The sequence below is a fragment of the Cyphomyrmex costatus genome, unplaced genomic scaffold, assembly GCF_001594065.2.
Source record: "Cyphomyrmex costatus isolate MS0001 unplaced genomic scaffold, Ccosl1.0 scaffold741, whole genome shotgun sequence".
In the NCBI taxonomy this organism is placed as follows: domain Eukaryota; kingdom Metazoa; phylum Arthropoda; class Insecta; order Hymenoptera; family Formicidae; genus Cyphomyrmex; species Cyphomyrmex costatus.
The window spans coordinates 78,912-102,170 of NW_017280313.1; the positions used below are offsets into that span (position 1 = coordinate 78,912).

At 34.7% G+C, this 23,259-nt stretch overlaps 2 protein-coding genes across 2 annotated transcripts in view; both read right to left on the reverse strand.

Moving 5' to 3' along the window:
- The window catches only part of LOC108780805 (mucin-5AC), a 20,608-nt gene extending 11,285 nt beyond the window's left edge, over window positions 1–9,323 (reverse strand). Inside the window, exon 1 of the mRNA XM_018548620.1 lies at window positions 9,077–9,323. Coding sequence (XP_018404122.1) covers window positions 9,077–9,170 — 94 coding nt within the window. The 5' untranslated portion in view covers window positions 9,171–9,323. The remainder of the gene's footprint in view (window positions 1–9,076) is intronic.
- Window positions 9,324–14,440: 5,117 nt separating this feature from the next.
- Window positions 14,441–23,259, reverse strand: part of LOC108780789 (transcription elongation regulator 1) — a 14,713-nt gene continuing 5,894 nt past the window's right edge. Inside the window, exons 13-28 of the mRNA XM_018548603.1 lie at window positions 23,107–23,196; window positions 22,729–22,920; window positions 22,095–22,341; window positions 21,761–21,979; window positions 21,444–21,647; window positions 21,025–21,301; window positions 20,712–20,944; window positions 20,460–20,620; window positions 20,079–20,287; window positions 19,823–19,973; window positions 15,835–16,281; window positions 15,542–15,751; window positions 15,183–15,449; window positions 15,020–15,097; window positions 14,715–14,938; window positions 14,441–14,615 (exon numbers count right to left, since the gene is read on the reverse strand). Coding sequence (XP_018404105.1) covers window positions 14,612–14,615; window positions 14,715–14,938; window positions 15,020–15,097; window positions 15,183–15,449; window positions 15,542–15,751; window positions 15,835–16,281; window positions 19,823–19,973; window positions 20,079–20,287; window positions 20,460–20,620; window positions 20,712–20,944; window positions 21,025–21,301; window positions 21,444–21,647; window positions 21,761–21,979; window positions 22,095–22,341; window positions 22,729–22,920; window positions 23,107–23,196 — 3,213 coding nt within the window. The 3' untranslated portion in view covers window positions 14,441–14,611. The remainder of the gene's footprint in view (window positions 14,616–14,714; window positions 14,939–15,019; window positions 15,098–15,182; window positions 15,450–15,541; window positions 15,752–15,834; window positions 16,282–19,822; window positions 19,974–20,078; window positions 20,288–20,459; window positions 20,621–20,711; window positions 20,945–21,024; window positions 21,302–21,443; window positions 21,648–21,760; window positions 21,980–22,094; window positions 22,342–22,728; window positions 22,921–23,106; window positions 23,197–23,259) is intronic.

The following is a 23,259-nucleotide window of genomic DNA, read 5'->3' on the forward strand; positions in this document are numbered from 1 at the left end:
CCATTTCTCGCAAGTGCTTGATTACATGTGTAATTGTTTATATAGAACTTCTTTCTAACATCTTTCCAGGCGTCTAAGGTAGGCTCCCACTACATTACCTTACTGATGAGTCCAGTAGTGGAAGCCGGGACGAAACGCCAACTCGTGATATTCTTCACAATCTCAGCTTCTCTGAGTTTAAATTATTAATTTAATATTAAATTTTAATATATGTCTTTCAACATATTATTAAGATCTAATATGATGCTATAGGCATCAAAAATTGGTTAAATTGATTCTCAATTTAACTAAGTGATATTACTGTGGTAGTGAATATGCGTCAAGGCTGAAAATCTATCAGCGTCGCGGGGGGGACTACATACACAGTATATAAAATTCACATAATAAAATAAACATTAACATCCAGTTTTCAAGACTCGAATGGCTTTACACTTTCTGTTGATTTTAATAAATGAAAATAGTGTCAGCAATATTAATAGTGTCTCTATATTGCGCTATTAAATCGCTGTTTCAACAAATATTTTATTAATTTCCAAATATCAAGACAAAAATACAAAAAATTGCAAGATATTATGGAAAGTATATAGAGAAAATAAACTTTGAAGAAAATAATTTTATGAGAAATGAAATTTTGTCTGAAAATCAAGGAAAAGTTAAGAGAAATTTTGGGATCATGTCTAATAAATCGCACAGTAAAATATGTCGACGAAAGCGTGTTTCGCGATTTGCGTTAACGCGATCATTCAAGCGAATCCTTCCCCTTTTTAAAGCCGATTCGACAAGCATTTCTCACTCGATGTCGAATATCGGTCCGATCACCGGCGGTTGGCGTAATTTAAAAACTCTTACATGGTCAATTTGGCATGCACTTCCCTGTGCGAGAGCTATACTTTCACGACCGCCATTTCACATGGCGAGGAAGTGCCCGTTCGATTGGAGTGTAACGAAGGCTTAAGCAACGAAGCCGCTCTCCTTTCGATCGTCCTTCATTCAATTCGAGCGCTTGCCGACGGACATGCCTGCATGAACTCGTAATCGCGGCGTCTATTACTGCGAGCAACCGTTGTATTTTGTATTTTAATTTATTATTATACAATTGCGTCATTATACTGATAAAGCATGTTTATACGCATTCTGTGGAGAAAGCGTTGCTATATAAGCTTTGGCGATATTCATAGTCGGTTCTTATTTCAAGAACGCTAGTGCGATCCTATACCTCAAGACGGTCTTGAATACCTATACGAATTGACTACGAATACCGGTTAAGCACATTTTATATATGTAGTAGATTTTTATTGGATTTGGATACAGGTAGATAACAGTAGCGTAGTGAGAAAAATGTTTCGGGAGGGGTTGTAGAAATCAGTTTTTTTAATGTTCTTTTTTTATACTAGTGACACATTTGATAAGCATAAACAAAAGAAGTTTTGTTTAAAACGAAATAATATAATACGTAATACATAATTTATATACATGTCATTGCAATGTCGCGTCGGACGTTTCGTTGATGCTGCATATAAATTGTCATAATTTTTGTACTATTACATTTAAAGATCTAAAACTTTCTAGAAAATTTCTTCAAATATTCAACTACAATGTATATGTAAATTAAGAAAAATTTTTAATTAAAAAATTCGCAACACAATTTAACGTTTGATAAAAATTCACTAAATCCGTCATTTTGTTGTAAAGTGCTTCGAAAATTTCGGATTAGCTCTACAAATCGCAGAATATGTCAAGATTATAGTGTAAAAATTTGAATAATAAATATTAATATCCGGCTGAGATTTCACGAGTTAAAGTGCTGCCGTTCTCCCAACGCTACTTTTACGGTTCTACTAGCAGCAACATTTTTTCCGTATAATTTATCGAATTTTTGTTTACATGTCTAATACAAAGGAAAATCAACAAATATATTTTTAATACATATTAAACGATATTTTTGCAACTAAATTAAATACGTGTGAGAACTATCCCTACAGAATTTGATTTTCTCTCTCAAAACAAATTGATATTTACGGCTCAACAATTTTTTACACATTCTTATGAAATTAGTGAAATTATTTAGAATTTTGGGTTTTGGGGCGGGGGCTGCAGCTCCCACAGCCCCCCGTTGGCTACACCACACTGTACTATAAGATTAATTCTTTGAATGGTCATATAATTGAAAAATAAATCAACTCTTCCAGACAAAATTTCTTTTCGTTAGTAATGAGAAATGTATAATATCTTTTCAAATCTATAATTTCTCTTCCATTTCTCACGTATTCTTTTTAATGTCAACATTTCTAATCATCTATGATATGAAAAGTAAAGTGATAAAATCACTTTCTACAAATTTACTTTGAATTTTACCGTAGATAGATTGCATTGGTTATTTGCGTGTATTAATCATATTCTCACGCAAAAAATTCCATATATATATATATATATATATATTTTTTTTATTTATTATCGATTTGCAAGTAACCGCATAGATTTCACCGATATGCGTTTGATAATCTTCATAATAACATTACTAGTAATAAAGTAAATTTATTGCGATTTAATATCTAAACTGCGTCGATTTCTGCCAATGAAAGTTTCCGTTTATTAAAGTATCGAGAACGTCCTTGTGAAATCGAGGAATCATCCGACGTCGCGAATAGCATATTTAAAGGTTTCACACGTCTCACGTTATCCACGCTTGCCGAACACTCGATGATTCTTATATGTACCTATATCGTTTCAACGCTTTCGTTACTCCAGTTATGTTAATAACAGACAAAACTTGTTCTTGTTTAAAGGAGGGGACGCATTGCATGATTATGAAATCGTCAAACAGCTCGGCGTTGATATTAAAACAATCCAGATCAGCTTAAACTTTGCTACCGATATTTCGATATTCGGGCGAAATTGCGCACTTTATGTGCAAACTTATCGAAATGAAAGGAGAGAATTCGCTCCATTTTACGTCGCATGCGTGGAAACGATCACGTGTAGTGGTCGAGAGCCCCGATTCTCGCGTTTATTGTACCGTGAAGCTTGTTATCTAACCCGCTCGAGGGACGCACGCGAACGCGAGGAATTGCGCGGAATTGCGGGAAAAAGGAGACGTTTTATGTATGCATGCGGCCACCATGCACGGTTTTGCCATCTAGTTCCGTGGTAGCGAAAACGAGACCCAAATACGGTATGTCGATACGAAACGTGCTTGCATGCTACAAAGGGGGTACTTTCTAACTCCGCGGCTGCTGACGAGGCTCGTTTGAATGTTGTTGATGGGTTTGAATGAAAGTTTAAGTTATCTTTACAGCGCGACTGATTTTGTTGACGATATCACAGTTGACGGTATATGTATAATTCACATATACGATTAAATATATCACTGAAAAATATCAAGGTTTTAAATTAAAATTAGAAAAAGGCTAACGAAAAATATCTGCTTTTTTGAGAATATTTTTCTTTTTATTTTTATTCAGTGGATGTTTTTCTGTATATATAGGAGAATCAATGTAAAGAGAATATAAAAAGTTTACGACAGAAATTAAGCGATAAATAACCACTTCGTTTCTCGAATATATTATTTGTTTGTCGCAAATTAATATTAATTACATGTTAAATGTAAGTCAGTACTAAATGATGGAAAATTGCGAAAATTTGCGGTGTAATTTACTGCGCAGTAAACAATCATCAACAGCGTAGCATTAAAAAAAAAAAGCTCGTAAGTATCTGTGCAAAGTGTGTCATAAGTGTGTAAAAAGTATGTTTAGCCGCTTGTTGAATTAATGCGATTTGGAAACTTCCTAAATGAAATAGAAGCGGCGGGGCAGTGAGAGAATGCGAGGTGAAATAGAGTGTGACGCGTAAACAAGAGTGATAAAGACATAGCTAACATAGCCACACTTAGCTGCAAAACAAGAAAAAAAAGAAAGAGAGAGACAAGTAAATATAACATATATTCCTTTTTATATGATTTGCTTAGTTCTAATTTATTTTACATGATTTGCTTATTGTTGGTTATATGATTTTATAAACTTTCTCTAAAATCTCCTCGCTACTCTCCAAGACAGATCGCGTTATTGCTATTACGTAGAGAAATTCGCTACACATATGTTATTACACTTTCTCAAGAGTTTGCAAGTTTTCTTTCCGTAAAAAGAATTTTCCAAATTATATCCTAACGTACAATTTTAATGTGATAAATATCTATCTTATAATGAGATACAAAACCATATACTGAAATTAAATAAGAAAACAATCGAGCTTACGTAATCCAAAATCATAGCTTATTTTTGTCGATAAGAAGATTTCCATAATCACGTGATTTTAAGCAGCCATTGTGTAAACAATTTTATTTCTTTACATTATAAATTTAATCCTAAGAATACTTAAAAGGTCAACAATTTCAGTCGTTGCTTCTAAGGTGTGACCGAAGTAGCCGGAGGCAAATTTATAAGTAAATTCCTATATCATCTGAGTTAGTTAAATATCATAAGATTTAACGAAATGAGTTGATTATAACCTCGCCGCGGTAAAAAAAAATATTTTACGATACGCCTCGGTTACAATTTTACAAATCAAAAATATTACAGTATATTACGAGAAATATTATATAATAGATAAGAAGAAATATTTAGGCATGTTAATCTTTTAAAATCTTCATAGACTATCTGATTTTATATTGGGTTCTTATATATCGCGAAAAGATGAACGATTGCATCTTGTTGCGAATGTAGAGAACTCTGGCTTTGTACCGCGAATTTTCGTTGGGCAATCGGTATTTCCTTCGAGGAGCAGGCTAATACCTACATTCTTGGCCTCCGAACGACGTGTCAGACTTTCCCAATCTCCCGATTTCTCGCTCGCGATGTTGCGAGGCGTCTCTGATGACTACCGTCCGTGGAGGATCATCCGAAGGGCGTCATGAATTAGATCTAATTGAGAAAAGGCGGGAAATGAAATCGTCGGGAAATGAAACGCGAGAGGAAGGTCACATAACGAGCGCCTCCGTGCGCCTGTTTACGCATTTAATGTCTCACGTCACATCGATGTAGTGTTCTGAATTCCTTGATTGCCGTTCCGTGTCGCATGCACGAGGAATGGTGAAAATGAAAGAAAAGCGCGCCGCGCCACCGGTGCACATTACGACGAGGCATGAAAACGGAAAGCACGGAGGTATTATATCACCACCTTCGAAGTGGGTCATCTATTAATCAACATCCGATACAGCTCATCTGTTCAACTACTTTGCGAATGTACGCACAAATTTACTTAATATTCATCTTTTCTTTTTATTTATAATAATAATTTTCTTGCAAAAGATTAATATATTTTTGTATTTCACAATTTACATAAATAAAAAATATAATTATATTTTTATATATAATATCTATCCTTCAAAAGTTTTCTTTAACGCCATATTGGAACACGTTTTATTTTATCTTATCGCGATTCAATCAAGCCTATACTTTATCGATGTATTTATTTATCGTCGTTTTACGTGCAACCAAGATTTTTATCACGTTTGTCCCTTACAATGCACAATTCCTGCAATTTATACTCCAGATCTACGTACGTATTTGGCATTCCAAGGTGCGTGAGGACTATCGACACTGCTCGCCTCGCGAAGCGAAGAGAAGATCTTTCAGTCGTGTTTAGTATTTTTATGTAATACATTCCATCTATGATGTAAGAATACAAGGTGTTTCGCTTCGAGATGAGCATAATGAGCGATGACTAATTAGAAATTAAACACCAAATGTTATATAGCCGCTATTATTAGTATAGAAAATTACCACATTGCAGCGAAAGAGTCGTTTTTGCTTCAACGTTGAATAACTCGGTGAAAAAAAATCGTAAAAAAGCTTTGTAAAAAAACAAATTAAAGGTAAAGGTTCGCTCTTTCGATTAATGTAAATCGCATTTCCGTACAATTTTTAGTCCGTCCCGTGGAACTCCGCAAATTTCGTAAAAAATCTGATATATCTTCATTTATGTTTGGGTAAAATCTCCGTGAGACCACTTTTTCAAGTAGCGATCTGAAAAGTAGAGGTTTCAAAGTGTAAAATGTTTTTTTAACATCTCGATACGATGATTTTTGACGAAGTTATTCTATCTTGAAGTTTGCCTATTTTTGTACAGTGAAAACAGGTGTTGCGTTAATTTTGTTGCCTAGTGTATTATTTTAGTGCACCAATTACCCCCAAATTATTTATATTCGACCGTCATGTACTAATAATAATAAACACGTATTTTTACATCATGATTCCATCCAGCTCAAATTATACGCGAATTTTCTTCTCAGCGTGTCCATCTATCCTGCTGTATCCCATTAGGACAATCTAAATGTGGAAGGTCGTTCGTCGGCCCTTAACACTGCGTCGAAATTCCTGCGACCTTTGGTGCCACTCGAAACGCGCTCAAGATGAACAAAGATGAAGAAAAAGGGAAGGATAAGAAGGAATAGAGAGAGAAGGAACTTGGCCGGACGACACTCCGTCCGCGTGACGTAGGAACTATTTTGGGATCGTGAATAACAAATTAGGAGGATCCACCGGTCGTTTCACTTTCTACTGCATCGGAAATCTTCGAGTGTACCTTTCGAGCGGGCAAAATTAAGTTTCTTCGACCTTTCCGAGGAAGCTTTCGCATGCCACGCGAAATTTCATTAAAGTCACGTGCGAGGAACTTTCACGTTTGATGATGCCTCATCGTAGTTATATCGCTGGCTTTATTTGAAAAAAATTGCGATTTTTAACTTTGAGATAATTATTTAGTAATAAGATTTTTCTGCTTTTTTTTAACACGTAAAAAAAATATCAGATATTATTATATCGATCGGGTAGATTAAAACAATGCATCTTCGTCATGCTTTTTAATGTTACATTAATTACTTAAATTATCGATTTTTACAGCTTAGAGATTTATGTCTCGAGCAAGATTGTCGTGAAGATTGCAAGTGAATGTATTGTGTCGATGCTTCTAAAAAAAAATTGTTTTTCTTCGTGAAAAATAATCTGCAGACGTCCAACATTGAGTTAAGTTACGACATATCCAGCGACAGATAATTTCTGCGAAATAATTCTAATCAATTTCAGATTCAGCCAATTGCCGAGAGACAATGCAATACTTGGAGATAATCCGCATAACTGCGGAAATGTGCAAATTGTGCAAATTGTGCGCGAGACCTTAATGTCTCACAGCGTCTAACAGCACACGTTCACCTCAGAATGCGAGTAATGACGCGCGTTTCGCTCGCACGCCCGTGCGTAACACGGCGCGATTGTTCGACAATCATTTGCCAATCCGTCGTGTTCGCGTGCGTCCGACGATAAGCGTAACAATGCGACGAACAAAGACGCAAGGTTGCGAAGAATGGCTGCGCCCGCGCTCGGTTTATTACAAATCGCGAGGAGAGCGAATCTGTTCTCGACAAGGGCGGAGTCCGTCGACTCGACATAAGGCCGAGGAGAAACCCGCTATATCGCCACTTGGCAACCGTATCGCAATTCTATTGTATCGCGCTACCTCGGAATTACGTAGTGCGGGCAAACATCGCGGTCGACTCGCGCCGACCAACGTTTCGTTTTGCGGCATTGAAGATCGCTTTTGTATATAAAGTATCTAAACGCAATGACATATAATATAATCAACTTTGACATAACATACCCTAATAGTGTGATAATGTATTCTTTGGGCATTTAAAATATTTATTATGCTTTTGACTTTGCTAATTGTATGTATAGTCGCTTTTAATATACACTAATCTATAATAGCATAATGACTTACATTATCGAATTCGTTGTAAGATTCCTGGCATCGTATATTTTGTAAGAGATGCAAAGGTGTTTGCAGGTAGATTCTATCGCGTTATTTCTCGACGGTAGAATTAATTTTTTTTCATTGAGATAGCGAAATTTAAACTTAATAATGTTCAAGCAATTAATCGTTGGAGATTCTAAATTTTAGAGAATCGGAAGTTCTATTATTATAGATAAAGATAGTTAGTAGTCTAGTTTTGATCGGTTGAACATTTTTTCTTGAGAAAATCTGTAGTGAACGACGACTTTTCTCGATATATCCACGCCGAAGAAGGATCGAAGAAGAAACCATCCCAACCATCTGTCATTTAAATATAATGAGGTAAAAGTAGGACAATAAGTATGAATAATGCGTAGCATCAGCTGTAAGGCGGATTTTGAGATACCGGTTCCTTAATTCTGATTTAATAAGTTCGGTTTGAATCAACATAGACATACGAATTTATACAAACATTCTAAGCTTATGCGTTAACGCATAAAAAACACATTTGCGCGAGCTTTGGAGATCCATCGCATTAACGAATCCATAAATCCGCGGCTAAAATATAAGCTCACGAATTTATTCTATACACGGAAAAAAAAAAAACGGTTTTGTGTGCTGAAATATCTAAAAATTTAGATAGATGCAAATCTGAAAATACATTTGTTGAATCATCAAAATAATTATATAGCATTTTACAATACTTCAATATTGACGGCAATGCTGTAAAAAGTTCTAACGATCAGTTTAAGTGCGTCTTACATAATTGTTTTGATAATACAAACAATATTATTTTCATATCTGTGTCTCTTAGATAAATTTATAGATACTTATGTAAAACCGTTCCACATATAACGAGCAAAAGAATTGGAGGAGCCATGCCAAATCCGCGTTAAGTAGGAGATTGAAAAATATGTTAATGTTTGGAAATAAGCGCTCTGGTTCCTGGTTTAATTCCGACTGTGGCAAGAAAAATTCACGCATGCCAATCTTTCCTAACAGTTATCACGCACGTATTCGTAGAAAAATTCTCAATTCAGTGCATTTCAACAAGGGGAACCGTGTGATAGGCGAACATTCAGATCTCGCGTGCAAAGGTCCCAGTCGCCTGTCACTCGGTGACAGCCCACCCCAGATAAATATCCTTCACGTTCTCCTCAAGAAGCGTGTATATCCATGAAAGGTTCGCAAGCGTGTTGTAATCCCACAGAGCGCACTCTGACAAGCGAACGCGGGTGCTTGAAATTAAGCTTGGCACGGTCGCAGAAATTCTATCTCCCTCGTGAGAACTTACCCTCTTGGTGAGCGATGGCGACGAGCGCGCAAATCAGCAGCAGGAGAAAGACCTGGCCACGCGACCAAGTCACTCCTTGTCGGCAGCTCGGCATGTCTCTCTCTCTCTCTCTCTCTCTCTCTCTCTCTCTCGTAAACCCCGATGAGTATTCGCACACGGCGGATGTGACCCCCCCAGCACGGGTCACTCGCAGCTCATCGCGCGATCGAGGGTCACGTCCGACCGGTCCCCATTCGCGGACGTGAGAACTGTCAGAGTGCCGTTAGCCGCACGCGGGAAGAATCATCGCCGTCAAAAGCCAAGGAACGGCGCATTCGTTCGCGAGCGCGACGCGCTTGTCACTGACGCGCGCGACCAAGCAAGCGAACGCGGGTAGAGCTGCTGGTAGAAAGCAAAATCAGACTTTCACTTGGTCGAGGCGGAGCTCGGCGGAGCTCGGCGGAGCTGGCACGTCGAGGCCGCCAGGATCCACCGTCCCTTCCAACCAGCTGCGTGGCGATCCCTCCTCCGCCTCCGCTGCTGCCTCTTCGGCAAAATCGACGGATCTGATCGGCAAATAATCGAGGACTGCAGAATCGACAGCTAGAACCGAGATAAGCAAAGACGGGGCGGATATGACAAAATCCGGCTGCGGTCCACCTGCTGATCACGTCTTTAGCGCCTCTCGCGCGGCCGGGATCTCAATTCTTGCGTACAAGAAAACGCGAGTTCTCTTAGTCCGCATCGAACGCCTTTCCATTTGCTTGCATGACTTTTAGCAATATACATATATGCTACGTGTGCCGAGGCTACAGTTAAGCCGACAACTGATGTAAGCTGTGATTCTCAGAATATTGTTTTGTATGTTTTAATATTAATTATTTAGTGTCATAAATGTATATTTAAATCAATTTCTAATTTTACTTTTATCACTTCTAAGTTAGTTTTTGTTCTGCTATCACAAAAGGATTGTTTTTATCTTTTATATGTATAAAGAAAGTTCAAGAAGAAATTCAAGACCGACGATTATTCGGCGCGCAGTTTAAAAAGACTACTACATGTATCAATTCATATAAATTCACGCGAAATTATTATATATAAGCATCTGAGATCCAGCTAGGCTAAGCTTTATAGGCCTAATACAAATCGAAGCTAGACCAGCTGTTGGCCCTTTAAAAATTTAATACTGTATAAAGAAACTTGACATTTTTTTCGTCTTTATTTTTCTCTTCTCTCCTCATTTCATTTCACTAAAGCACATAATTAAATTGTCGTAATGACATAAATTAAAAGGAAAGTACAGTGTAGGTATGAGAAATCGACTGAATGGTAAGCGCACCTATCATTTCTCACAATATAATGATTCATGAAACATCTTAAGAATATCACAAAGAGATGTTTCATTATTTAAACGCAAGATGTTTACGTTTAGAAGAAAGTCCAACATATTTTAATATAGAATAGATTTAGTCTCCGCATTTCACACACAAATTCTCAAATAAATTTTTTATTTCACTAATTAATTTTATAATTAATAAATTAATTTTATAATCAATAATTGAAGGTGTTCGCTTTATACAGAGATAGATTTTGTTATCTATCTTTTCGATTCTCCAAATCTCGTATAAAAATACTCATCGGCACAGTGCACGCTCGATCGTACATACAGAGATATCCGCGCCAAGTGGTATGAATAAGATCGCCTTGTTAGCACCAACCGTTCACCTTGATTTTTCAATTGTAGAAGCAAGTAATTCCCAAATCGGATCTCAGGATCGACGACCGCCATGAAGGCAGACGCGCTGAGAGATCGTACTTGAATGAACAGCTGAGTGAACTCTGAAATTCTATAGTGAAAATAATTCATACTTTCTTACAAGTTATTAGTCCCGAAAATGTTATTCGTACGACAGGTCGTACGTTTTTACTTTAAATCTCGCTTCTGTAACAAAGCGACATTTCCAAAAAAGAAAAAGATTCCAATGTGCGAAAAAAGTTCTAAAGGTCTAAAGACGCAGATACTGCGTATAACATCTAGGTATATCGTACATATCTAATAATGGAGGAAACTCTGCTATAATAATATATCTATCTAATCGATCGCATTATTGAACGATGAGAAATATGATTCGGATTTCAGGGTCTCCCACGGCACTTCCTCGACCTCCGACGAGCAAGCCTTTGCAAAAATCTACTCTCTCAAGTCCATCCTGTTACCCCCCCACCGTTCGTTAACCCTCACTGGTCGTGCCTGACCTTTACTGGGAACGTACGGATTGATTCACATCCGGACAGACACGAAAGCAAAGAGGCACAGCAAGGTCGGGAGACCCGGGAGAAAGTCGGTGGCATCGCGTGATGTAATTCAATCGATGATGATGATCACTCCGGTATCTTCCCGATAACAATGTATACGCACTTGATGTGATTAAATCTGAAATCCATTTCCACTGTTATCGTGGAAGATCATTTGCGCAAGATTTTGTTTTCCTGATATAATTAGGAACTTTCTCTTGTATAATTCTCCTCTAATTATATTGTATTATATAATTTCCCTAATTATATTCCATTTTATCAAATCGTGAGATTCGCCGGCTGTAATCACGGCTTATATACTCTCATAAAAATATTGAAAAATAATAAAAACGTTTTTTTATCAAGAGAAAAGATTTCAGACGTCGACAAATATCTACAATGCTTACACATAAAAATAATGAGCATTCCTTAAAAATAAAAGAAATAATTATTTTTTTAAAAAAGATCTTTTCTCTCGCGATATCCCGAATATTTGATGTACAAGAGATTTGCTTTCCACGAGTATGCTGCGCCAACCATGTAGACTGGATGTTAAAATTTCGTAAGGATTCCGTGAGAATCCCAAAGTGAGACTCTGCTCTCAATTGTTTTGTGCGCGCGTTCTTAATGATATAACGCTCGGGCTACGTAGGACTTCACCGGTTTAGTTTACCAATTTATATGCTTACCGCGATAGCAGGAAGTGCAACGCGTCGTTGTGTATTGTAACGGTATAACGCGAGGGATAATGTAATGTATATTTGCTGGTATTTATTGGAGAGAGAGAAAGAGAGGCAACGATACCTACCGATAACTGTCCTAATAAACATTATCGGGAACTCGTAAGAAAATTCTTACAACTATAAAATCGTATGTAGGCATTAGAAAAAAGCGTGTAAATGTGCGATCGAATCTGACGTATACATAATTGAGACGCGATATCACATAAATATAGATACACGGTGAACGCTAAAGTCACGTTATCTTTTTCTTAATTAGGTGTGAAGAAAAAGATAACGTATGACTTTAGCGTTCACTGTATCAGGGATAAACGGTATTGTAAAAACTCCCTATTATCTTGAAATTAACTGTTCTGAAGGTCGATTTTAAACAAATTTCTTGCTCCTAATGTAAAGGAAATATTTATTTAAAAATCATAGGAAGTGCTAGGAAAATGCCTAGTCGAGTCTTGTAACAAGATGTTGGTGTTAATTATAATTGTGTGAATTTATGTACCGCGTATGTAGTTCTACTCACGACGCTGATGGATTTTCAGCATTGACGCATACGTATTAACTACCGTGGTAATATCACTTTAGTTAAATTGACAATACAATCTAACAAATTTTGATGCCATGATATCATCATTCAATATATATATTCATATCGCGCGGCCTGAAAAATGCGCTATTATTACATATTAACAATAGTGTGAAGAATATCACTTCGTCGACTAGCCAATAGAGGTCTATAGTTACTCATTCCAATTCTCGCAAGTGCCGAATTATATGAGTGAATGTTTATATAGAACTTCTTTCTAACATCTCCCCAAGGCGTCTAAGGTAGGTTTCCATACCTTACTGATGAGTCCAGTAGTGGAAACCGGGACGAAACTTGTGATATTCTTGACTATAGTAATTTTCACAGATTTAGATTTAAATTTATCTTTAATTCAACGTTACATCATCAAAAATTTAATATATGTCTTTCAACATATTATTATTAAGATCCAATAAGATGCTATAGGCATCAAAATTTGTTAGATTGTATTGTCAATTTAACTAAAGTGATATTACCGCGGTAGTTAATACGTATGCGTCAATGCTGAAAATCCATCAGCGTCGTGAGTAGAACTACATACGCGGTACATAAATTCACACAATTATAATTAACACCAACATCTTGTTACAAGACTCGACTAGGCATTTTCACTTCCTATGATTTTTAAATCTCACGAGTCGACTCTGATATCATCATTCAATATATATATTTATTTAAATATTTATATAAAATACAGTAATTTGCCGTTTTCTGCTTAATATTACTTGGAATTTTTTAAGATGCTACATTCGAAATGTATACATTGTTACACGTTACTGAAAAAAAAAATAAATTTAACTTTCTATTAATACTATTCTCATTTTTAATTAGCGATTTATATTCTTTACAATTATTTTCTATCGTTTAATGATGCTTCGAAATATCAATTAGTGTAACGTTTATCGAGAAATTATCATCCCATATTCAGCAATGAACTTTCTTCGATATTGAAATCTCTAATATTCAAGCATTAAAATCACCGAAATTTTCATCTTGATCGTCAGGCATACATTTCACGTGACGAACCTAAGCTTTTTTTTTTTTTTTTGACAAATATAAAAGAGGGTACAGCTATTAGGAGCGAGCCTATCAGGCAGGATTGCAGGAAATACATACAAAGAAAATATCATTAGCGCAAATTTAAAGGTATATTTTCATTGCTGAGGGGGATGTAAGGTCCCCCTCAGAGCTGACCTATGTTAGAATCGCCATCTAAGGCATATCATAGGAACTAACAACGAAATTTACTATCTTATGATCAAGTTAATTCCTGCAAAAATAATATACTAAAATATATATTTGGTAAAAAGTTATTGAAACAAAAAACGTTCAATCTAAATTAAAATAACATCTTTATTAAAAGACTGATCGTGCCAACAACAAAAAAAAAAAAAAGATTTATTAATCTTCATTTTTTATGAATTTGTTACCAATTTGATTTATTTTTCTGAAACTGTTTTATCTTTATATTTGTCTTTATATAAAAAAAATTTATTTAGCCGATGTAACATTAAAATATTAAGTTAGATTGTAAATTGAAGGACATTGAAAGCAGTTTTAGTAGTTACTAAAATATACATACATACTATATGTGTGTATGTGGTATGTGTGTACATATGTATGTATATCACACACACGCACACATGAAATATAGAATACAATTATTGCATTGTAAATTAATTATGTTACACAGGTTTACCGACGTTCTGTGAAGGATTTCATTTAATATTAATCAACAATAATATATATGTTTGTGCTACATATCTCACAATGCAATACAATCTCAATTTTATAGAATTGGCATTCATTAAATTTTATTGAATCCTATACAGGCGATAAATTCGTGTGTAAAGTAATTCAATTTAACTACAGCTATAAATTCATTCATTTCTGTTACTGTTATGTGTCATAGGGGTATCATATTTCGATGTAGATCATTCTTCAACTGAAACATAAATAGACGTTTAGTACAGAATGTTTCGAATTTTGTTTAAGAAAACGAAACATAAAGTTTTGTTATCTTTGTTATGTGTATTAAATTTACTTAGTAGTTGATCTTCTCGATGGTTCTGAAGCAGTAGGAGGTGGTGGAGGGCCTCTACGTGCTAATTCTTCCAGATAGCCCATTAATAATCGAGTCCGTTCAGCGGCTGTAGCCTCAAGCACAAGAAATCGACGATCCTTTCGAAGAATTTCTTCAATCTCTGCTAGATGTGAGCTATTCTCTTGAACTCTTTTGTACGTTTTGTCAGTGATCAGTTTTGTTTCCTGAAAATCGCAATTTTTTTTTACTAACAGTCACATTGAAATTTTAAAAGATATATTGTGAGTTATAGTAATTAAACGCACTTGCAGAAGCTCTCTGAAATCAGCTTTGGCAGCGACAAGCTTGTCCTTAATATATTCCTTAAACTCTTTCTCGCATTTCTGAAACAAAAAAATATGTATAGAATAAAAAACTTAAAAATTTTTTTACTCTTACTTATTTAATTTTAAATTAACAATTACATACTCGATCACTAGAAGAAAACTTCAAGTATCTAGGATCATCTTTCAATGATTTTTTAATATCTTTCCAAGATGCCGTTAATTCAGTCGATGCGCCTACTTCGTCGAGTAATTCTCGAAATTTATCGCGTTTTTTGCGGCCCAATTGTTCAATGTGTTCATTAAACAATCGTTCTTTCTCCTCGCGATCCAAGCTTTCCGCCAACTCCCATCTATGGTCCTTTCTCAATTGTCGTTTCGCTTCTCTCCATGCCAGATCACCATTTCTTACCTAAAATTGAGACAAATTCAAGATATTATAATCAGAGATATCAATATAATTCTCGTACAACCTTTTGTGACTGAAACTATATGTATACATACCAAATCAGCAAGAAGAGCGCTGAAATGTTGAACCGCCTCTGTGTGGCGATGATGTTGTCTTTCCTTATCCCTATCGCGAAGATGTGTAGCTAGAGTCCTTTGCACTTCTCTCTCTCTCTCTCTAAGACTAACTTCCGCTCGTCTTTCACGTTCCCTTTTCTGTTTCTCACGATCCTCCTCCGAATCGGAATGGTCATCTCCCTCTTCCTTCTAAAAGACAAAACAACATAAAGCAAAAAATGTACACAAAAAAGTACGAAACTGACGGACAGAAATCGTTTATTTATACTTACATCATTTTCCTTTTTAACGCTTTTGTCTTCACCTTCTTCAACTTCTCTGCTCTCTTTTTCTACCAGCATCTCTTTTTTCTCTCTTTCGCTTTCCTCTAGGGATGCGTCGTTTTTTCGTTGTTTTTTCTCCCTTGTACTGTCTTTATCAGCTTTGTCCTTGCCGGACTTTGTTTCTTTACCTTTATCCGAATCCTTACGATCTCTGTCCTTCTTGTCCGTCTTGTGATCTTTCTCTCTGTGCCGATGGTCTTTGTCTTTCTCCTTTTCCTTTTTCCGCTCATCCTTCAGCAGACGAACGTAATCTCTAAACCAATCTTCCCGCGTGCTTGCTGACTCTACGACTCTGTATCTCCAATCCGTTTCCAACTTTTTCTTGCAATCGCTCCAATGCGAATGCCTGTCGATGTCTTTGTGCTCACGTAGCATCGTAAAGAATTCCTTTTTTACCTGAAACGCATTTAACATAAGAGTTTTCATTGCTGAAAAATAATTACTGCTTGCTTACTATTAAACAATTCTTTTGCTTTTAAGATCAAATCTTTCTTGGCTCTCTTATATCATGCACGCTTTAATGATATTTTCAACCAATTATTACACGCTCAGCCACATTACAATCACTTTTATAAATATAATGATATATAATGATTTGTAATGTGGATCAAACTATTTCAACTTGCAAACCTTTTAAATGGTTTTCAAACTATATTTCGTTAGGGGTAGAAGAAATAGTCATTCGTGTTCGTTCGTATCAGGAGGTATCACAACGTTAAGGACTCTATTTGTCGAATTTTTTTTTATGAACTAAGCTGGTCATTTTTTAGCTGAAAAAAATTATTAACTCATTATTCCTGTAAAAATGATTATTATGATCATCGTCATCATTAAATGTACAGTATTTTCTATTCGATTATATTAAACAATACATAATTAACTTAAACTTTAATTTTTAAGTGATGTCTTATACACTCAATATACTGCCATTTAATGATGACTAAAAGTATAAGGTAAGTAAAACGTTTAACTGCCGTCCTTGCTGAAAAGAAAAAAATGGTTAATACATTATCATTAACTTCGAAAATACTAGAAGCTCGCAGCCGTCCAAATTACGAAACGAGTTTCTCTATCTAATTTCTCTTTTTCTCCTACTCGCTATACTCTAAAATACCTCTCGAAGAACCCACAATTTTAGCAACAGCGTCACGTATTTCATAGCACATCGCATCGTTTACAAACATTGTAACACAACTGTTCTGTATTGACAATTTTCTTGATGACTTTTTTTTTCATAAAAATAACATAATAAATAGATTATTAAAATAATATTTACTAAAATATGTTATTAAAATAAAGTACATCCCTCTTTCTCCTAAGCCTCGATACTTTTAGTTCGTAATACTGAAAGCATTAAACGAACAAAATTAGATACAATACACGAATATCTTTGAATTGTCTGATATCTACACAAAGTGTGTGAAATTAAGAATCATCCCATAAAATAGCTTTTTTTTCAATGTTCCCATTGCGTAATTTGTAAACGACCGAAATGATTTGTACAATATTCTTTATTGTATTAAAAAGAATATGTAAGTAATATTACTTATAAACAATAATCGAGAGATGATTACAGCTCTCAGACACTGGCACATTTTCGTCTTCAAATTACATAACATTCATTACTCGGATCCTATGAAGATTTTCAAGATACTAAAAAGTTTGAGTTTACACAATTGAAATTTATTTTTTTATCTCATTCTAACTGAAAGTAATTCCACTTGCATTATTATTATTAGAACAAGAACAATTAAAGTTTCAGACGAATATAAAACAAATTTATGAAAATGTTAATCATTCATTCTATGTAAAAATTGTAATAATTTCACATTACAACTCTGTATACTATAATTTCTTTTTGTATCCTCTAAAATGTATCACACACGATAAAGTTAATTGTACATACATATATTATTGCCGACAACAAGAATCGTTTATATCTTAAAGTCGACTTAAAATTACTTGAGAATACTATATATTTTTGTACATCAAATTTGATGTATCATGTATTGACATAAGAACAATAGAAAAAATATTATTTCAAGATAATAATTCGTTACTATTTATGAATATAAAATACTTTACCTAATGACCTATATAGACAAAATAAACTTTTAACAATATTAAAATATGCAGAAGCAATTATTATTTAAAAATAAAATAAAAAATCAAACAAATAGTTCCTTATGTCGTTGGAGAATTTGTTTTTATGTCCATACATCTAATGTAAATTTTGTGGTAGCATTAGAGAAAATTGTATCTTTATATTTCTTAAATCGGAATATATAATCTCTCTGAAAAACTATTTTGTGGACTAATGCTACCTCGAGGGCTTTCATATACCCTTTTTTCCTTCCAAATGAATTAATGTGAAATCTTTATATTTTTTTCAAATTTGACTCTGGGGAAAGTTAATCTTTTGAAGTAACGAGGATTACGAGTAATATACAAATACCGAGTTTGCTCATTCTCATGACACTCTGCTTTGAAGTAAAGAATGCGGCGCGCGAGGGTGTGCCAGAGTGACCCGCAGAGAAGGTGGGAATGGTAGATGACATCATCCATGCCACCAACCAGCTTCAGTACCACGCCACTCCACATACGGAACCTGTCCTGCCTGCATCCTGACTGAAGTGGAGAGTTCAGAACACATAAGTATATAAGGAAGCGTCACATACTAAGATTTTATTCTCTACATCTCCCATCTTAGAGCTACAAAAACTTTTCGATTTCGATCGAGCAAATCTACTGGAGTAGAGAATTATTATTAGAGAAATATTTCCTGGTATATGTGTTCTTCATCCGTTATAACTTTAGGAATTCATACTCTATCTTACAAGTGGAACAAAATAATAACATACCTATGAAACCTGGAAGAAATTAATTAATTATCGCTGTAAAAACATAAACTTCATTAAACATTACTAAATGTATCTCCTATATATAGAATTAAAACGCTTTGCATTTATTCTTAATTTGATTCTTATGCTATCGCGCATTGCAAAGCCTCGCTTAATAAGGTGAAGTAATTTCAATTGAAAAATTAATAAAATAATATAATTATATAAACATAGGAGCAAGTGCCGAATAAACATGTATTCAGCCCATGCGCAACTTATCGCGGATGTAGTGTATAATTATATTTATATGCTGCGTTAAATATTCTTCGAGCAGCATTTATAAAGTAATTCACTATAAATGAACGACATCTACCTGGAATGGAAGAAGAAAGGTTTATTGGATAAGGACAAATATAGGAAATGTGGTTCGTGATGCTCTTCTTATGATACAAAGAACTTGTTGTAGGTACACTCATAGAGAAAAAAAAAAGTTTGCATAAATATTAAGTATTTGATAAAATAACTTTAAATATGTATATGTATATTCAAGTAAAAGAAATATTATTTTTACAGTTTTTAAATTCACAAATAATATGAAAATCAATATATATATATATATATATCTATAATATTACTTACAATATAAATTCCAAACAATTTTATAAACAAATAAAAATAAAAATTTATAATAAAATATTGGATAAATTAAATATTATATAATTTTTATTATTTTAGAGAGTATTCCAAATTATTTATAACCAATATTGAAAGACATAAGGCCTGTTCTTTTTGGCTGAACTTTTGCAGCAGTTTATCTTTCTTTTCTCCGGGAGAAGAGAAAAAAAGAAGAAAGATAAACTGGTGCAAAAGTTCAGTCAAAAAGAACAGACCTATTAAGTGCATCTTAATCCTTCATTATTCATTAAATATACACGTCTTATCATTGGATGGGAAAAATGGTGCTAGAATGTATGTCTTACTTGTATCGGTGTTGAAAATATTTGTAATTATTTGTATTAAAATGGTCCTGAAAAAAATCTGTTGCATTGCCACACAATGCGCGCGCATGTTGAATAATGTTAATAAAATAAAAATACCTGTTCTCGTTTCGCTGTTTTTTCCTCTTTCTCCTTCTTTCGCACTTCCAGAAGATATTCGTTGAAAAGGCTTTCTCGTTCGCGCATCTTTTCTACATTCTTAAACCGTTCATCCCTTCCGTGTTTTTGAGCAAAATCGCTAAATGATGATCTACAAAAATATAGTATAGAAAAAATAAATATAGAAATGGATACTTTCTGTAGAAATATTATTAAATAAAAAATGGGGGAAAAAATGCTTTTTTTGTATACGTACTTTCCATGAAGTCCTGCCTCTTCTAAAAGCTTCTGGAATTGTTCTTTTCGTTCTTTCATCTTATTCCTCTTTTCTCGTCTTTCTTCTTCCGCTCTCTCCTTTACGTATTTCTCGAAGACTTGTTTCCTTTCCTTTGACGTTAGAAGTAAATAGCGTGGGTCAAATACTATTTTATGAAGTTCCTTTTCCCAAGTACTGAATGCAGATACCTGAAAACACAAATTCAGTTGTTTTCGATATAGATATATAAGAAATTGATTGAAGAATTGGTTTGAAGATTGTAAGTAAAACAGTGAAATGAACTTTAATCTATTTCGGAAGCAATAAATTAAAGTAACATTATAGTCTGTATAAATAATAGAAGAGTATATAATAATTTACATCTTTTTCCGCAAGCATATCTCTGAATGATTTGATCCTCGTTTCCAATGGAACTATCGCCCTCTCCCTCGCTGCTCTCACTTCGGCCTCTATCGCAGCTTCCTTACCGATGTCGATGGTCTTTTTTCCTTCCTTTTCTTCTTCTTCCTTAATGGGTGTGGCTGAAGGAAAAAATACCAAAATTATTTATTTTTAAAAAAGAAAAAAAAAAGAATGCAATCGTGCAGTACTTAATTTTAGAGTAACAATTACTTTTGGTATCTTCGTGTTTCATCTTTTTGGCTGGTGTGGGCTGATCATCATCGCTACTCTCACTAGTATCCGATTGACGTGCTGGTTTTGTAGCACCAATCGCATCTGGTGGCGTTGAAATCATCTTGTCCACATCTTGACGGCCAACAAGATCATCCGGCCTTTCCCAAACTGATATCCTCGAAGAAGGATTGTAGAAAAATACCCGTCCATCTCCCGTCCAAACGACGCACCTTTACAAACGAATATATTCATATAAATATACATACAATACGAATAGTAATATAAAACAAATTAATATTTCTAAGTATACCATGGAGTTCCAGGCACTGGCGTACTGGAAATTGGTCTAGACTTGTCTTGAGGTTTTGCAGGTTCCTTTGCAGTATTTTCCTCTTTCTTCGGTTTAGCGTTATCAACATCTTTTGTACTATCTTTGGTTTCTTGAACATTCTCTGGCGGCTTGTCTTGTTTGCTAGGTTCAACCGTAGTAGTACTATTGTTGGTAACAACAGTAGTTGTAACGGTGGTATTGGTGGTAGAAACAGCACTTGCTTCTTCATTTTTCTGCCGTAATGTTAATTTCGCATCTAACAGAATGAAATTTTAAAATACATTATTGGATTTAAGATATTAACTATAAAATTATTATATTAAAAAAAATTTTAATATCTACGTTAGTTATTTTGCTTTATGGAGATAATTGTTGTAAAGAAATTATTTATTACATACTTTCTAGATCTTTCAAGGCTTGTGGTTTTTCCCATACTGATTCTCCTGCTTTACTGTTGTAGTAATAAAATCTACCGTCTGGTGCACGATGCTCGGTCCAGACCATAGCAGCTGCTACTAATTCAGAATCAAGTTGTGCTAGTATAGCAGGATCTTCAGCAGGCGCTTGAGGTGTCATTACACCATGAGGCATTTGTGGCATACCTAAAAAAGAATGTAGGTGTATTCTATTACGATCTATTTAAGAATTATAAAAATATTTCTTTGTTTTTTCTGTCATTTATCAAACTGTTTTTATTTCACGTATTTTACAATACCCCAATTTGTTTGTGGTGGCCCATAACCGCCAAAAGGTTGGAAACCAGGCGGTGGCATTCCGAAGGGCGTTGCTCCGAATTGCGTTGCGATCGGATTACCAAACTGATTTGGCATTCTATGCTGCATAGGGATCATATTTGGCGGCGGTTGCATTATGTTTGTATTTACTGTCGGTGTATTTATCGGTGGCGTGTTGGTAACTGTTGTGGGTGCTGTGCCTAATATTTCAAGATTTCATCTCTTAATGACAACATTTTAATGTAAATTTAAAAAACTTCAATGTTAAAATAAATATATAAAGCTCAAAAACATTTTCAAAATATATCAAATTACCGTTTGATTGATTTGTTTCAGATGTTTGGTTATTAACATCCGGTGCATCATTTAATGTAGGTGGTGGTCCGGTACCAGGAGGTGCCGTACTCAATTGATTAATAGCATCTGTATTATTAGAAGACGATTGTTCACCGCCTTGAGGAATTCTATTTTCACTAATCTTGGTCGGTGTACTACTTGATGGAGTAGGTGTGGTAGAACGTGTTGCCGCTTGTTTTGACGCGCCATGTACTAACTGTTCCAACTGCAAAATCATGAGACACTTTGTTAAGAATTGTTCAGAATGAATCGTTTCACATTTTATTTAAACGAACAAAATAAAATTTCAATTTTACTGACGAGTTAGTAAACTTACCGATCTTTGTTATGACATTGCTAATTGTCAATTTTTTGAAATATGGGGGGTTCTTTTATTTATACTTTGTTCCCTTGCCTGTATTTTACCCGCGTAAAAATACATATCAATAAATAAAATATACCAATAAAACTAATGGCAAAAGAAGAAAAAAATACAAAACATAATAAAAATGTACAACCCAGATTTATAATCACAATCGAGATAAATAAAATAATAAGATTTGCAAGTAAATAATTTTAAAAAATATACAAATCAAAACTCGCATTTATTTACCTGATCTTGTACCATGACCTTTACATTTGGTCCCTCTGGTTTAGTCCATGTGGTATCTCTCGTACGAATATTGTAATAATACGACTTGCCATCAGCCGCTTTCGTCTCTACCCACACTTCTCCATTGAGATCTAGACCTGGAATGTTTGCTTGCTGTTGTGCTTGTTGGGGTGGCTGCTGTTGTCCTGGAATCTACGGCATACATTTCATTTAGGAAAGTATTCTCATGTGTTTTTTATAATCCATTTTTTCAAAAACAACAAGCATGTAAATGAAAGTATACGCTATCTACAAGTTACATTATTAAAAACAAGTATAGAACAATATTGGCAATACAAGAGTTGTTAAAAAATAAATTTTTCTTTATAGATAACTTACGCTGTTCATGTTAGGTGGTCCCATTCCAGGTGGTGGTCCATATGGACCTGGTCCTGCACCCATAGGGCCATTCATCATATGTGGTGGTGGCTAAAGTAATAATTAGGATTCAGAAACACTGATATAAATTGATAATTATTAAAATATTCCATA